This window comes from Triticum dicoccoides, chromosome 6B, assembly GCF_002162155.2.
Source record: "Triticum dicoccoides isolate Atlit2015 ecotype Zavitan chromosome 6B, WEW_v2.0, whole genome shotgun sequence".
NCBI classification, from domain to species: domain Eukaryota; kingdom Viridiplantae; phylum Streptophyta; class Magnoliopsida; order Poales; family Poaceae; genus Triticum; species Triticum dicoccoides.
In genome coordinates this window covers 406,272,002-406,288,343 of record NC_041391.1, presented here as the reverse complement: position 1 = coordinate 406,288,343, position 16,342 = coordinate 406,272,002, and the positions used below count along the sequence as shown (strand labels likewise).

At 44.6% G+C, this 16,342-nt stretch overlaps 1 protein-coding gene across 1 annotated transcript; it reads left to right on the top strand.

The window, feature by feature from the left end:
* Positions 1 to 12,617: 12,617 nt before the first annotated feature.
* On the top strand, positions 12,618 to 15,030 carry LOC119322912 (F-box/kelch-repeat protein At1g22040-like). The gene is made up of 2 exons (XM_037596449.1): positions 12,618 to 12,823; positions 13,372 to 15,030. The coding sequence occupies exon 2, from the start codon at positions 13,426 to 13,428 to the stop codon at positions 14,806 to 14,808; it is 1,383 nt and encodes a 460-aa protein (XP_037452346.1). The 5' UTR covers positions 12,618 to 12,823; positions 13,372 to 13,425; the 3' UTR covers positions 14,809 to 15,030.
* The last annotated feature ends 1,312 nt before the right edge of the window (positions 15,031 to 16,342 follow it).

Genomic DNA, 16,342 nt, shown 5'->3' with positions numbered 1-16,342 from the left:
ACCTCCATAATCGAGAAACATATCCTTATTCCACCAAGGATAATTTTGACCGATGTCCAATGATCTACTCCTAGATCACTATTGTACTCCCTTGCAAAAATCAGTGAAGGGTATACAATAGATCTGGTACATAGCATGGCATACTTTATAGAACCTATGGCCAAGGCATAGGGAGTGACTTTCATTCTCTTTCTATCTTTTGCCGTGGTCAGGCTTTGAGTCTTACTCAATTTCACACCTTGTAACGTAGGCAAGAACTCTTTCTTTGACTGTTCCATTTTGAACTACTTCAAAATCTTGTCAAGGTATGTACTCATTGAAAAATCTTATCAAGCGTCTTGATCTATCTCTATAGATCTTGATGCTCAATATGTAAGTAGCTTCACCAAGGTCTTTCTTTGAAAAACTCCTTTCAAACACTCCTTTATGCTTTGCAGAATAATTCTACATTATTTCCGATCAACAATATGTCATTAACATATACTAATAAGAAATGATGTAGTGCTCCCACTCACTTTCTTGTAAATATAGGCTTCACCACAAGTCTGTATAAAACTATATCCTTTGATCAACTTATCAAAGCGTATATTCCAACTCCGAGATGCTTGCACCAGTCCATAGATGGATTGCTGGAGCTTGCATATTTTGTTAGCACCTTTAGGATTGACAAAACCTTCTGGTTGCATCATATACAACTCTTCTTTAATAAATCCATTAAGGAATGCAGTTTTGTTTATCCATTTGCCAGATTTCATAAAATGCGGCAATTGCTAACATGATTCGGACAGACTTAAGCATAGATACGAGTGTGAAACTCTCATCGTAGTCAACACCTTGAACTTGTCGAAAACCTTTTGCGACAATTCTAGCTTTGTAGATAGTAACACTACTATCAGCGTCCGTCTTTCTCTTGAAGATCCATTTAATCTCAATGGCTCGCCGATCATTGGGCAAGTCAATCAAAGTCCATACTTTGTTCTCATACATGGATCTCATCTCAGATTTCATGGCCTCAAGCCATTTCGCGAAATCTGGGCTCACCATCGCTTCTTCATAGTTCGTAGGTTCGTCATGGTCTAGTAACATAACTTCCAGAACAGGATTACCGTACCACTCTGGTGCGGATCTTACTCTGGTTGACCTACGAGGTTCAGTAACAACTTGATCTGAAGTTTCATGATCATCATCATTAACTTCCTCACTAATTGGTGTAGTAGTCACAGGAACAGATTTCTGTGATGAACTACTTTCCAATAAGGGAGCAGGTACAGTTACCTCATCAAGTTCTACTTTCCTCCCACTCACTTCTTTCGAGAGAAACTCCTTCTCTAAAAAGGATTCATTCTAAGCAACGAATATCTTGCCTTCGGATCTGTGATAGAAGGTGTACCCAACTGTCTCCTTTGGGTATTCTATGAAGACACATTTCTCTAATTTGGGTTTGAGCTTATCAGGATGAAACTTTTTTCTTATAAGCATCGCAACCCCAAACTTTAAGAACGACAACTTTGGTTTCTTGCCAAACCACAGTTCATAAGGCGTCGTCTCAACAGATTTTGATGGTGCCCTATTTAAAGTGAATGCAGCTGTCTTTAATGCATAACCCCAAAATGATAATGGTAAATCGGTAAGAGACATCATAGATCGGACCATATCTAATAAAGTGTGGTTATGATGTTCGGACACACCATTACGTTGTGGTGTTCCAGGTGGCATGAGTTTGTGAAACTATTCCACATTGTTTTAATTGAAGACCAAACTCGTAACTCAAATATTCGTCTCCGCGATCAGATCGCAAAAACTTTATTTTCTTGTTACGATGATTTTCCACTTCACTCTAAAATTCTTTGAGCTTTTCAAATATTTCAGACTTATGTTTCATCAAGTAGATATACTCATATCTGCTCAAACCATCTATGAAGGTCAAAAAATAATGATACCCGCCACGAGCATCAACACTCATTGGACCGCATACATCAGTATGTATTATTTCCAACAAGTCAGTAGCTCGTCCCATTGTTCCGAAGAGCGGAGTATTAGTCATCTTGCCCAAAAGGCACGGTTCGCAAGCATCAAATGATTCATAACCAAGTGATTCCGAAAATCGCGCTTTACACCGATATGACCCAAACGGCAGTGCCACAAATAAGTTGCACTATCATTATTAACTTTGCATCTTTTGGCATCAATATTATGAATATGTGTATCACTATGGTCGAGATCCAACAAACTATTTTCATTGGGTGTATGACCATTGAAGGTTTTATTCATGTAAACAGAACAACAATTATTCTCTGACTTTAAATGAATAACCATATTGCAATAAACATGATCAAATCATATTCATGCTCAACGCAAATGCCAAATAACATTTATTTTGGTTTAACACTAATCCCGAAAGTATAGGGAGTGTGTGATGATGATCATATCAATATTGGAACTACTTCCAACACTCATCGTCACTTCCCCTTCAACTAGTCTATGTTTATTCTGTAACTCCTGTTTTGAGTTACTAATCTTAGCAACCGAACAAGTATCAAATACTCAGGGGCTACTATAAACACTAGTAAGGAACACATCAATAACATGTATATCAAATATACCCTTGTTCAATTTGCCATCCTTCTTATCCACCAAATATTCAGGGCATTTCCGTTTCCAGTGACCATTTCCTTTGCAGTAGAAGCGCTCAGTTTCAGGCTTTGGTTCAGCTTTGGGATTCTTCACGGGAGTGGCAACTTGCTTGCCATTCTACTTGAAGTTTCCCTTTCTTTCCTTTTGCCCTTTTCTTGAAACTAGTGGTCTTGTCAATCATCAACACTTGATGCTCTTTCTTGATTTCTACCTTCATCGATTTCAACATCACGAAGAGCTCGGGAATCATTTTCGTCATCCGTTGCATACTATAGTTCATCACAAAGTTCTACTAACTTGGTGATGGTGACTAGAGAACTCTGTCAATCACTATCTTATCTGGAAGATTAACTCCCACTTGATTCAAGCGATTGTAGTACCCAGACAATCTGAGCACATGCTCACTAGTTGAGCAATTCTCCTCCATCTTTTAGCTATAGAACTTGTTAGAGACTTCATATCTCTCAACTCAGGTATTTGCTTGAAATATTAACTTCAACTCCTGGAACATCTAATATGGCCCATGATGTTCAAAACGTCTTTGAAGTCCCGATTCTAAGCCGTTAAGCATGGCGCATAAACTATCAAGTAGTCATCATATTGAGCTAGCCAAACGTTCATAACATCTACATCTGCTCCTACAATAGGTCCGTCACCTAGCGGTGCATCAAGGACATAATTCTTCTATGCGGCAATGAGGAAAATCCTCAGATCACGGATCCAATCAGCATCATTTCTACTAACATCTTTCAACACGGTTTTCTCTAGGAACATATCAAAATAAACATATGAAAGCAACAACGCGAGCTATTGATCTACAACATAATTTTCAAAATACTACCAGGACTAAGTTCATGATAAATTTAAGTTCAATTAATCATATTACTTAAGAACTCCCACTTAGATAGACATCTCTCTAATCATCTAAGTGATCACGTGATCCAAATCAACTAAACCATAACCGATCATCACGTCAAATGGAGTAGTTTTCAATGGTGAACATCACTATGTTGATCATATCTACTATATGATTCACGCTCGACCTTTCGGTCTCAGTGTTTCGAAGCCATATCTGCATATGCTAGGCTCGTCAAGTTTAACCTGAGTATTCTGCGTGTGCAAAACTGGCTTGCACCCGTTGTAGATGGACGTAGAGCTTATCACACCCGATCATCACGTGGTGTCTGGGCACGACGAACTTTGGCAACGGTTCATACTTAGGGAGAACACTTTTATCTTGAAATTTAGTGAGAGATCATCTTATAATGCTACCATCAATCAAAGCAAGATAAGATGCATAAAAGATAAACATCACATGCAATCAATATAAGTGATATGATATGGCCATCATCATCTTGTGCTTGTGATCTCCATCTCCGAAGCACGTCATGATCACCATTGTCACCGGCGCGACACCTTGATCTCCATCGTAGCATCATTGTCGTCTCGCCAACTATTGCTTCTACGACTATCGCTACCGCTTAGTGATGAAGTAAAGCAATTATAGGGCTATTGCATTGCATACAATAAAGCGACAACCATATGACTCCTGCTAGTTGCCGATAACTCGGTTACAAAACATGATCATCTCATACAATAAAATATAGCATCACGTCTTGACCATATCACATCACAACATGCCCTGCAAAAACAAGTTAGACGTCCTCTACTTTGTTCTTGCAAGTTTTAAGTTGCTGCTACGGGCTGAGCAAGAACCGTTCTTACCTACTCATCAAAACAACAACGATAGTTCATCAAGTTAGTGTTGTTTTAACCTTCTCAAGGACCGGGCGTAGCCACACTCGGTTCAACTAAAGTTGGAGAAACTGACACCCGCCAGCCACCTGTGTGCAAAGCACGTCGGTAGAACCAGTCTCGCGTAAGCGTACGCGTAATGTCGGTCCGGGCCGCTTCATCCAACAATACCGCCGAACCAAAGTATGACATGCTGGTAAGCAGTATGACTTGTACCGCCCACAACTCACTTGTGTTCTACTCGTGCATATAACATCAACGCATAAAACCTAGGCTCGGATGCCACTGTTGGGGAACGTAGTAATTTCAAAAAATTCCTACGCACACACAAGATCATGGTGATGCATAGCAACGAGAGGGGAGAGTGTGTCCACGTACCCTCGTAGACCGAAAGCGGAAGCGTTAGCACAACACGGTTGATGTAGTCGTACGTCTTCACGGCCCGACCGATCAAGCACCGAAACTACGGCACCTCCGAGTTTTAGCACACGTCCAGCTCGATGACGTCCCCCATACTCCGATCCAGCATAGTGTCGAGGGAAAGTTCCGTCAGCACGACGGCATGGTGACGATGATGATGTTCTAGCGTCGTAGGGCTTCGCCTAAGCACCGCTATGATATTATCGAGGAGGACTTTGGTGGAGGGGCACCGCACACGGCTAAAAGATCAATGATCAATTGTTGTGTCTATGGGGTGCCACCCTCCTCCGTATATAAAGGGGGGAGGAGGAGAGGGCCGGCCAAGGGGAGGAGGCGCGCCCAAGGGGGGCAATCCTACTCCAAGTAGGATTCCCCCCTCTTTCCTAGTCCAAGTAGGAGAGGGGAAGGAAGGGAAGGAGAAGGAGAAGGAAGGAGAAGGATGAAAAGGAGGAAAGAGGGGCCGGCCCCCTAGTCCAATTCGGTTTGGGCTAGGGGGGCCGCGCACCCTGCCTCCTTTCTTCCACCATTTGGCCCATGAGGCCCATTGCTTCTTCCTCGTATTCCCGTAACTCTCCGGTACCCCCGAAAATACCCGAATCACTCGGAACCTTTCCGATGTCCGAATATAGTCGTCCAATATATCGATCTTTACGTCTCGATCATTTCGAGACTCCTCGTCATGTCCCAGATCTCATCCAGGACTCCGAACTCCTTCGGTACATCAAAACACATAAGCTCATAATATAACCGTCATCTAACTTTAAGCGTGCGGACCCTACGGGTTCGAGAACAATGTAGACATGACCGAGACACATCTCCGGTCAATAACCAATAGCGGAACCTGGATGCTCATATTGGTTCCTACATATTCTACGAAGATCTTTATCGGTCAAACCGCATAACAATATACGTTGTTCCCTTTGTCATCGGTATGTTACTTGCCCGAGATTCGATCGTCGGTATCTCAATACCTAGTTCAATATCGTTACCGGCAAGTCTCTTTACTCGTTACGTAATGCATCATCTCGTAACTAACTCATTAGCTACATTGCTTGCAAGGCTTATAGTGATGTGCATTACCGAGAGGGCCCAGAGATACCTCTCCGACAATCAGAGTGACAAATTCTAATCTCAAAATACATCAACTGAACAAGTACCTTCGGAGACACCTGTAGATCACCTTTATAATCACCCAGTTACGTTGTGACGACCGGTAGCACACAAAGTGTTCCTCCGGTAAGCGGGAGTTACATAATCTCATAGTCATAGGAACATGTATAAGTCATGAAGAAAGCAATAGCAACATACTAAACGATCAAGTGCTAAGCTAACGGAATGGGTCAAGTCAATCACATCATTCTCCTAATGATGTGATCTCGTTAATAAAATGACAACTCATGTCTATGGTTAGGAAACTTAACCATCTTTGATTTACGAGCTAGTCAAGTAGAGGCATACTAGTGACACTATGTTTGTCTATGTATTCACACATGTATTATGTTTCCGGTTAATACAATTCTAGCATGAATAATAAACATTTATCATGATTTAAGGAAATAAATAATAACTTTATTATTGCCTCTAGGGCATATTTCCTTCACTAGGGCGCTGGAGTTCGAGGGTGTGAGAATGGATAAGCAGAGGAGGAAGAAGGCGTGGGCGAAAATGGGTAATCCTTATCCCTTTATATAGGCGACAAGAACGGTGCGCCTCCCCACTTTCCTGTTGAGAATCGCTTATTTCCCAAGCGCCACGATTGATTGCGCGGTTGGGTTACCCATACCCTTATTGATGGGAATCTCGTGATAAGGGGACATGATCTCTGCTTTGACAAGACGTGCCGAGGAAACCGCCTCGCAATATGCGCTAGGGCTGGTTGTGCGAAAACGGTTCGAATAATGACCCGACCGTAGTGTCGTGTCGTGTTGTCTAAAGTTGTCAGCAGATTACATATGTGAAATATCGTTCTCTCCATGGTGGTATGTGAAGGTCATCTTGCAGATCCGGACACGATTTAAGTGTTCGATAATTACTTTGGAGTATTCGGAGATGGAACCCGCCTTGCAATGCCGAAGACAAAACTGCACGCGGGACTCATCGTCATTGAAGCCTGGTTCAGGGGCTACTAAGGGAGTCCTGGATTAGGGGGTATCCGGACAGTCAGACTATATACTTCAGCCGGACTGTTGGACCGTGAAGATACAAAACTCAAGACTTCGTCCCGTGTCCGGATGGGACTCTCCTTTGCGTGGAAGACAAGCTTGGCGATCCGGATATTATATTTCCTTCTTTGTAACCGACTCCATGTAAACCCTAGCCCTCTCCGGTGTCTATATAAACCGGAGAGTTTAGTCCTCAAAGACACAATCATAACCATCATAGGATAGCTTCTAGGGTTTAGCCTCTATGATCTCGTGGTAGATCAACTCTTATAATACCCATATCATCAATATCAATCAAGCAGGAAGTAGGGTTTTACCTCCATCGAGAGGGCCCGAACTTGGGTAAAACATCGTGTCCCTTGCCTCCTGTTACCATCAGCCTTAGACGCACAGATCGGGACCCCCTACCCGAGATCCGCCGGTTTTGACACCGACACCCCTCCACGGGCTACTGTTCATCCAGCCCTCCACCGGCTACTGTTCAACCAGCCCTCCACTGGCTACTGATCAACCTTCCCTCCATGGATCCTGTTCATCCAGCCCTCCACGGGGTCCTGTTCATCCACGCCCAACTATCTCAATCGATCGGGGTCCTGTTCATCCAGCGGCAACACCACGGGATCCTGTTCATCCAACCCCACACCGGGAACTATTCATCCCACCCCCAAAAACGCTAACTATTCATCAAGGGAAGCGAGGCAGCAGGTTCGATCGGCTTCAGTTAGCAGCAGTAGCGAACGAAGGAATCGCTCGATCGGGTTTAGTAACGCGTAGCCTATAGTGAAGTCGCTCGGGTTCAGTAGGCGAATGCCTCGCTCGGGTTCAGTTAGAGCCCAACGCCTCGCACCCACGCGCGTACGTGTACGAGAGAAACGCGCATCGCTCGGCCCCCGACCACCCACCGTAACCGGGAACTCCCCGATATTTTCCTCGCCCTTGCTTCTACCACGGTTTTTTCTGTCATGCACGGCCCAAAGAATGTCATGCAGCTGCCTCTCCGGCCCGCCGGGGACGAAAAGCCCATTTTATGTCATGATTTTTTGTCATAGAAGTAGGAGCCCACCACATCTATGATGATACCAGGTTTTGTCACAATTATCGTCATAGAAGTGTCATAAGTATGATAGAAAAAATTCGTTCGGCCCAAAATGTCACGGATGTGTCTTTTTTTTGTAGTGCATGATCATATCAATCTTGGAACCACTTCCAACACACATCGTCACTTCACCCTCAACTAGTCTCTATTTATTCTGCAACTCTTGTTTTGAGTTACTAATCTTAGCAACCGAACAGGTATCAAATACCCAGGGGCTACTACGAGCACTAGTAAGGTACACATCAATAACATGTATATCAAATATACCTTTGTTCACTTTGTCATCCTTCTTATCCGCCAAATATTTGGGGTAGTTCCGCTTCCAGTGACAATTTCCTTTGCAATAGAAGCACTCAATTTTAGGCTTAGGTACAGCTTTGGGCTTCTTCATGAGAGTGACGACTTGCTTGCCATTCTTCTTGAAGTTCCCTTTCTTTCCCTTTGCCCTTTTCTTGAAACTAGTGGTCTCATCAACACTTGATGCTTTTTCTTGATTTCTACCTTCGCCGATTTCAGCATCACGGAGATCTCGGGAATCGCTTTTGTCATCCCTTGCATATGATAGTTCATCATGAAGTTCCAGTAACTTGGTGATAGTGACTAGAGAACTCTGTCAATCACTATCTTATCTGGAAGATTAACTCCCACTTGATTCAAGCAATTGTAGTACTCAGACATTATGAGCACATGCTCACTGGTTGAGCTATTCTCCTCCATCTTGGAGGCGAAGTACTTGTCAGAGGTCTTATACCTCTCGACACGGGCATGAGCTTGAAATACCAATTTCAGCTCTTGGAACATCTCATATGCTCCGTGGCATTCAAAACGTTTTGAAGTCCCGGTTCTAAGCCATAAAGGGCACTAGACTATTAAGTAGTCATCATATTGAGCTAGCCAAACGTTCATAACGCCTGCATCTGCTCCTGCAATAGGTCTGTCACCTAGCGGTGCATCAAGGACATAATTCTTCTGTGCAGCAATGAGGATAAACCTCAGATCACGGACCCTGTCCGCATCATTGCTATTATCATCTTTCAACTTAGTTTTCTCTAGGAACATGTCAAAAAAATCATAGGGGGCTATAACGCGAGCTATTGATCTACAACATAATTTGCAAATACTATCTAGACTAAGTTCACGATAAATTAAAGTTCAATTAATCAAATTACTTAAGAACTCCACTTAGATAGACATCCCTCTAGTCATCTAAATGATATGTGATCCAAATCAACTAAACCATGTCCGATCATCACGTGAGATGGAGTAGTCTTCAATGGTGAACATCACTATGTTGATCATATCTACTATATGATTCACGTTCGACCTTTCGGTCTCCAGTGTTACGAGGCCATGTCTGTATATGCTAGGCTCGTCAAGTTTAACCCGAGTATTCCATGTGTGCAAACCTGGCTTGCACCCGTTGTATTTGAATGTAGAGCTTATCACACCCGATCATCATGTGGTCTCTCAGCACGAAGAACTTTCACAACGGTGCATACTCGGGGAGAACACTTATACCTTGAAATTTCGTAAGGGATCATCTTATAATGCTACCACCGTCCTAAGCAAAATAAGATTCATAAAAGATAAACATCACATGCAATCAAAATATGTGACATGATATGGCCATCATCATCTTGTGCTTTTGATCTCCAACATCGAAGCAACGTCATGATCTCCATTGTCACCAGCTTGACACCTTGATCTCCATCGTAGTGTCGTGGTCGTCTCGCCAACCATTGCTTCTATGACTATCGCTACTGCTTGGTGATAAAGTAAAGCAATTACACAACACTTGTCTTTCATACAATAAAGCGACAACCATATGGCTCCTACCAGTTGCCGATAACTTTTACAAAACATGATCATCTCATACAACAATCTTTATATCACATCATGTCTTGACCATATCACATCACAACATGCCCTGCAAAAACAAGTTAGACGTCCTCTACTTTATTTGTTGCAAGTTTTACGTGGCTGCTACGGGCTTCTAGCATGAACCGTACATACCTATGGTACATAAACCACAATGGTGATTTACCAAGTTTACTGTTTTAACCTTCACAAGGACCGGCCGCGGTCAAATTTGATTCGACTAAAGTTGGAGAAATAGACACTCGCCAGCCATCTTTATGCAAAACTAGTTGCATGTCAGTCGGAGGAACCGGTCTCATGAACGCGTTCATGTAAGGTTGGTCCGGACTGCTTCATCCAACAATACCACCGAATCAAAATAATACATTGGTGGTAAGCAGTATGACAATCACCGCCCGCAACTCTTTGTGTTCTACTCGTGCATATCATCTACGCATAGACCTGGCTCAGATGCCACTGTTGGGAAATGTAGCATGCAATTTCAAAAAAAATCCTACGCTCATGCAAGATCTATCTAGGAGATGCATAGCAACGAGAGGGGAGAGTGTATCCACGTACCCTCGTAGACCCAAAGTGAAAGCGTTAACTTAACGCGATTGATGTAGTCGAACGTCTTCTCGAATTGACCGGTCAAATACCGAACGTACGGCACCTTCGAGTTCTGCACACGTTCAACTCGATGACGCCCCTCGAACTCTTGATCTAGTAGAGGCACGAAGGAGTTGATGAGTTTCGTCAGCACGACGGCGTGATGACGGTGTTGGTGAAGTGATCCGCGTAGGGCTTCGCCTAAGCACTACGATAATATGACCGGGGGAGTAAGCGGTGGAGGGGGGCACCGCACACGGCTAAGAGACAACTGTTGTTGTGTCTTTGGGGTGCCCCCCTGCCCCCATATATAAAGGAGGAGGGGGAGGCCGCCGGCCTCTAGGGGCGCGCCAAGTGGGGGGAGTCCCACTAGGACTCCTTCCTTCGAACGGAGAGGGGAAAGGGGAAAGAGGGGAAGGGGAGAAGGAGAGGGGGGCCGCCCTCCCACCTCTTGTCCAATTCGAACTGCCATGGGGCGCGTGCGCCACCTCTTGTGGCCTCCTCCTCCTCTCCACTATGGCCCATGAGGCCCATTAACTTTCCCGGGGGTTCCAGTAACCTCCCGGTACTCGGAAAAATTCCCAAATCTTTCCGGAACTATTCCCGTGTCCGTATATAACCTTCCAATATATCAATCTTTACCTATCGACCATTTCAAGACTCCTCGTTATGTCCGTGATCTCATCCGGGATTCCAAACAACCTTCGGTCACCAAAACACATAACTCATATAATACATATCGTCATCGAATGTTAAGCGTGCGGACCCTACGGGTTTGAGAACTATGTAGACATGACCAAGACACCTCTCCGGTCAATAACCAATAGTGGAACCTGGATGCTCATATTTTTTCCCACATATTCTACGAAGATCTTTATCGGTCGAACCGCAATGTCAATATACGTTATTCCCTTTGTCATCGGTATGTTATTTGCCCGAGATTCAATCGTCGATATCTTCATACCTAGTTCAATCTCGTTACCGGCAAGTCTCTTTACTCGTTCTGTAGTGCATCATCCCGTAACTAACTCGTTAGTCACATTGCTTGCAAGGCTTCATATGATGTGCATTACCGAGAGGTCCCAGAGATACCTCTCTTATACTCGAAGTGACAAATCCTAATCTCGATCTATACCAACCCAACAAACACCTTCGGAGATACCTGTAGAGCATCTTTATAATCACCCAGTTACGTTGTGACATTTAATAGAACACAAGGCATTCCTCCGGTGTCCGGGAGTTGCATAATCTCATAGTTGGAGGAATATATATTTGACACGAAGAAAGCAGTAGCAACAAAACTGAACGATCATTAGGCTTATGCTAACAGATGGGTCTTGTCCATCACATCATTCCACTGATGATGTGATCCCATTCATCAAATGACAACACATGCCGGAGAAGCAGCTGTTCTCGCGCGCCTGCCGGCGCTCCGGGAGGAGTACCAACACATCTCGACCCTCTCTGTCACGCTCATCTACCACACCCTCCACAGCAACGAGCCCCCGCCCCGCGACGACGACTCCAACGACGACAACGACTACGGCGAGGAGTAGATGCTAGTATAAATTATCTAGTTTTAGTAGTTTATGTTTGACCTATCTATCGGTGTGCTATGTGCAGAATTATCTATTTTTAGTTGTATGATAAACTATGCTTGTATGAATAATCTATGGTGTGAACTAGATGTTTTAAATAGAGTAGAAATGCGGAGACGTTTAGCAGGATCTATTCTGTCCGTCCTTCCGCCGTCCCGTAAATTTTGTTTACGGAATACTGTAAACGAAATTTTGAGAGCATCTGCTAAGATTATACCTGGCCATACCTCGGGTCGGGCCGGGCTCGGGCAACCCAGGCCCGAGCCTGGCCCGGCCCGATCGTCGGGCCTTTTTTTTGGGCCCAAGCCCGGTCCGAACACGTAAAAGGCCGTCGGGCTTTGGGCTGGCCCGGCCCGTCCTTCAAAAAAACCCAAAAATGATGGGCCAGGCCGGGCCGGGTCGGGCTGCCCATGGCCAGGACTAGCTAAGATGCTATCCTTGGGCGGTGGACCCGATGCTTGGCTGCAACACGACGTCTGCACGCAAAGGTCGTCTGGCCGCCTCCAGCGCACCACCCATTCCCTGCGAACCTGCCGCCCTTCGCCGAAGCGCCCCTCCCTTCGCTTCGTTTCTCCCTCCGCCACACACGCAACGCACCCACCTAGAACTTGTCCACCGGGCGCGGCGAGATCCTTAGCAGCTACTCGTGTCCAGTCCTCCTGCTCATCATCTACTGTGTGGATCCTTTCTCGGTAAGCCTCGATTGGTCCCAATTCCCCGCTCGAATCGCGATTCTGTGCAAGTTACTGTTAATAATATTGCATCAGATGTCTCGCGACCCCGTGGGACAGGGCGGCTCCGTAAGGCGTCCGACTAGGTTGTTTATGCCAGGCGAGGGTCTTCTGATAATAGATTGATGAACTGGTGGGCGTCGTAGTTAGGTCTGGTCTGCATGGATTTGGGTCATAGTTGAGGTCTCTAGGGTGGAATTGGTTGTGGGAAAAGGTGCTTGATCAAATTTGTATCGCTTTGATTATCAATCATATAAATTTCAGACGAATTCGGTTAGAATTGAGGTTTCTGGCACTAGACGGTCCTACACTCGTGGTTGAGGCTTGTAGATTTTTTTTGTTACTGTAGTTGAAACAATGTTGGCCTCGTACTGTTTAGTTAGAGTTTTTTTGGTTAATAAATGCAACTGGTATGTTTGTCCTATTGTAGATTTTGTGCACTATTATGTTTTTTCGGGTATGGTGAAGCCGATATGCATATAATTTCAAATTTTTTCCTTCCAAACCAGGTTGAGGGATGACACAACAGCGAGTTATCTGACTTTGAAGATAAACGAGACAAGATGGGCTCTTATCTAAGCACTGCAATCAGTAAGGCTCGATCCATGGATTCAGACGAGGTACATGGATCAGTTTCAAACAAAAGGGCCAAGATAACCCCATATGACTGTGGGTCATATTCGAGGATAATTCCGACTCTTCCTGATGAGCTTTCATTTCAAATTCTAGCAAGGTTATCACGGATTCATTACCTAAAGATGAAGTTGGTTAGCCAAACTTGGAAGGCGGCAATCACCGGCGCTGAGCTTGCCCAGCTGAGAAAAGAGCTTGGGTTAACTGAAGAATGGTTGTATATACTGACCAGAGTTGAGGCAAATAAGCTTGAATGCTATGCACTCGATCCATTGTTCCAGAAATGGCAAAGGCTGCCATCCATGCCTTCATTCGCCAATGAGGCGGACTCCACTGGGAGGACGCAGTATTCTGTGTTTCGGATGTGGAATGTAGTGGGCTCAAGCATCAGGATTGCTGATTTCTTTAGGGGATGGTTTTGGCGCCGATATGGTTTGGATCAAATGCCTTTTTGCGGGTGCTCTGTCGGAGTTGCTGATGGTTGCTTGTATGTCTTAGGGGGTTTTTCCAAAGCTGTTGCCTTGAATTGCGTGTGGAGGTATGACCCTTGTGTCAATTTGTGGCAGGAAGTTAACCCGATGATATCTGGTAGGGCTTTCTCTAAGGCATCATTATTGGAGAGTAAGTTGTATGTGGTTGGTGGTGTTAGTAGGGGTCGGAACGGATTGCTTCCTCTACGGTCGGGTGAAGTGTTTGATCCGAAAACTGGTTTATGGAGTGAGTTGCCGGAAATGCCTTTCGTGAAAGCACAGGTACTACCGACAGCTTTCTTGGCCGATGTGCTGAAGCCTATCGCCACTGGGATGGCATCCTATAACGGAAAGCTCTATGTTCCTCAGAGCCTGTACTCATGGCCATTCTTTTTTGATATTGGAGGTGAAATCTATGACTCAGAATTAAACTCTTGGTCAACTATGCCAGACGGTCTTGGCGATGGATGGCCAGCAAGGCAAGCAGGCACAAAATTAGGTGTTGTAGTCAATGATGAGCTTTATACATTGGAGCCTTCCAGCTCCTTGGACAGTGGACAGATAAAAAGGTATGATGCTGAAGAAGATGTCTGGAGAACTATGGTACCACACGTTCCAGTTCATGATTTCACTGATGCGGAGTCTCCTTATTTACTCGCTGGCCTTCATGGGAAGCTCCATGTTATTACAAAAGAGGCAAACAATAATCTTCAAGTTATGCAAGCTGTATTGGAGAATAACACGGGAAACGATGCACCTGAAGAAAACGTCTTATGGAACATAGTAGCCTCGAAGAACTTTGGGGCTGCTGAGCTTATTAGCTGTCAGGTTCTCAATGTTTAAAATGATGAGTTGCTGCTGGCACTGAGATTTTTCCAATAAATACTTATAGAGTCACTGAGACAATGTTACATATATTTAACTGGGAGTAATGTATATACATTATACGTATTTGGATTCTTGCAAGTCAAGTCATTGCTCAAACAATGCCACATATAGTCATATAGACAACACCATTGATGTACTCCCTCCGTTTCTAAATATAAGGCCTTTTAGAGATTTCAATGTGGACTACATACGGATGCATATAGACGTATTTGAGTGTTGATTCACTATTACTCCATATGCAGTTCACGTTTTAATATCTAAATATCTAAAAGGTCTTATATTTAAGAACGGAAGGAGTACTAGTGAATGTGATGTACTGTACACTAGTGAATGTGAATGTACTGTACACTTCGTACAGTGAGGAGTTCGGTCAATGTCTACCGTCACGCATTCTGTATCATAACTTAAGCTGTACAGACTTTTGATACAGGCGACTGCTAGGCGCCCAACGCATCTTTCCTCCTTCACGTATCCTTTCCATGCGAGAAATAACAAAGGAAACATGGCTGCCGTTCTAGCCCTCGGCCGCTGCGTGCTCACCCTCGGCCGCCGCGTGCTCGCCGGCTACCCCGAGCTTGCCGTCGCCATGGAGGAAGACCCCTTGCTGGTTGCAAACGCCTGGCTATTTTCGTCGCAGCAAATTTTGTTGTCGGTTGTAGCAAACACCGATGATGGTTGTAACAAAAGATAGAGCAGACCCTCAGTTGCAGCTCGTCGCACCATGAATGTCGGCCGCACCATACCGGTTGCAGCATCAATGGTAGGCGACGGCATGCTCACAACCAAAAAGCCGGTGGTAGCAATTTCTGGAGCGGGTTCCAGCAAAAGCCAAATCCGGTGAAGGCATTTTGGGCGGCTCCTCCCAGCAAAATCAAAAAGGCGATGGTAGCAAATTTGGGCGCTCGTTCCAGCAAACTCAGAAAAGGTTGCAGCAAAAAAAAAAAAAACATCACCGCCGTCGACCAACACCGCCGTGCATGCCTGTAGCAAAAAGATTTACCGGTGGTAGCAAAACAGGCTACGATTATAGCAAAAAGCTTGCGCTTGAACAGAATGCTACAACCAGTTGAACAAAATGCTACAACCAGTTATTTTAAAAGCTGGAACCAATGATTTTAGAAAAAAGATGCAAGAAACAGATTTTTGAAGAAAAAGCTTGAACAAGATGATTTAAAAAAGATACAACTGGTTTAGCAGAAGTTACTACCGGCTATCCAAAAAGCTACAACTGGTTGGCATAAAAAATCGGTCAGAATTTCCACCGGCCATGGCTGCTGCGTGAGGGAGGGGCGGAGGAGGGTCGCCGGAGTTGCAAAACGGGGGCAATTCCCATAAGTGAGCTCTTGTTTTTTGTTGTGGCTGTGGAGGTGCTCGTAGGAGCGAGCTTGGAGTTGTTCCATGGCAGCGAACTTGCGATCGAGCAGGCAAGGCCATGGCTGCTGCAGGGAGGGAAAGACATAGGAAAAGGCGAGATTGAGAGGATAAAGTC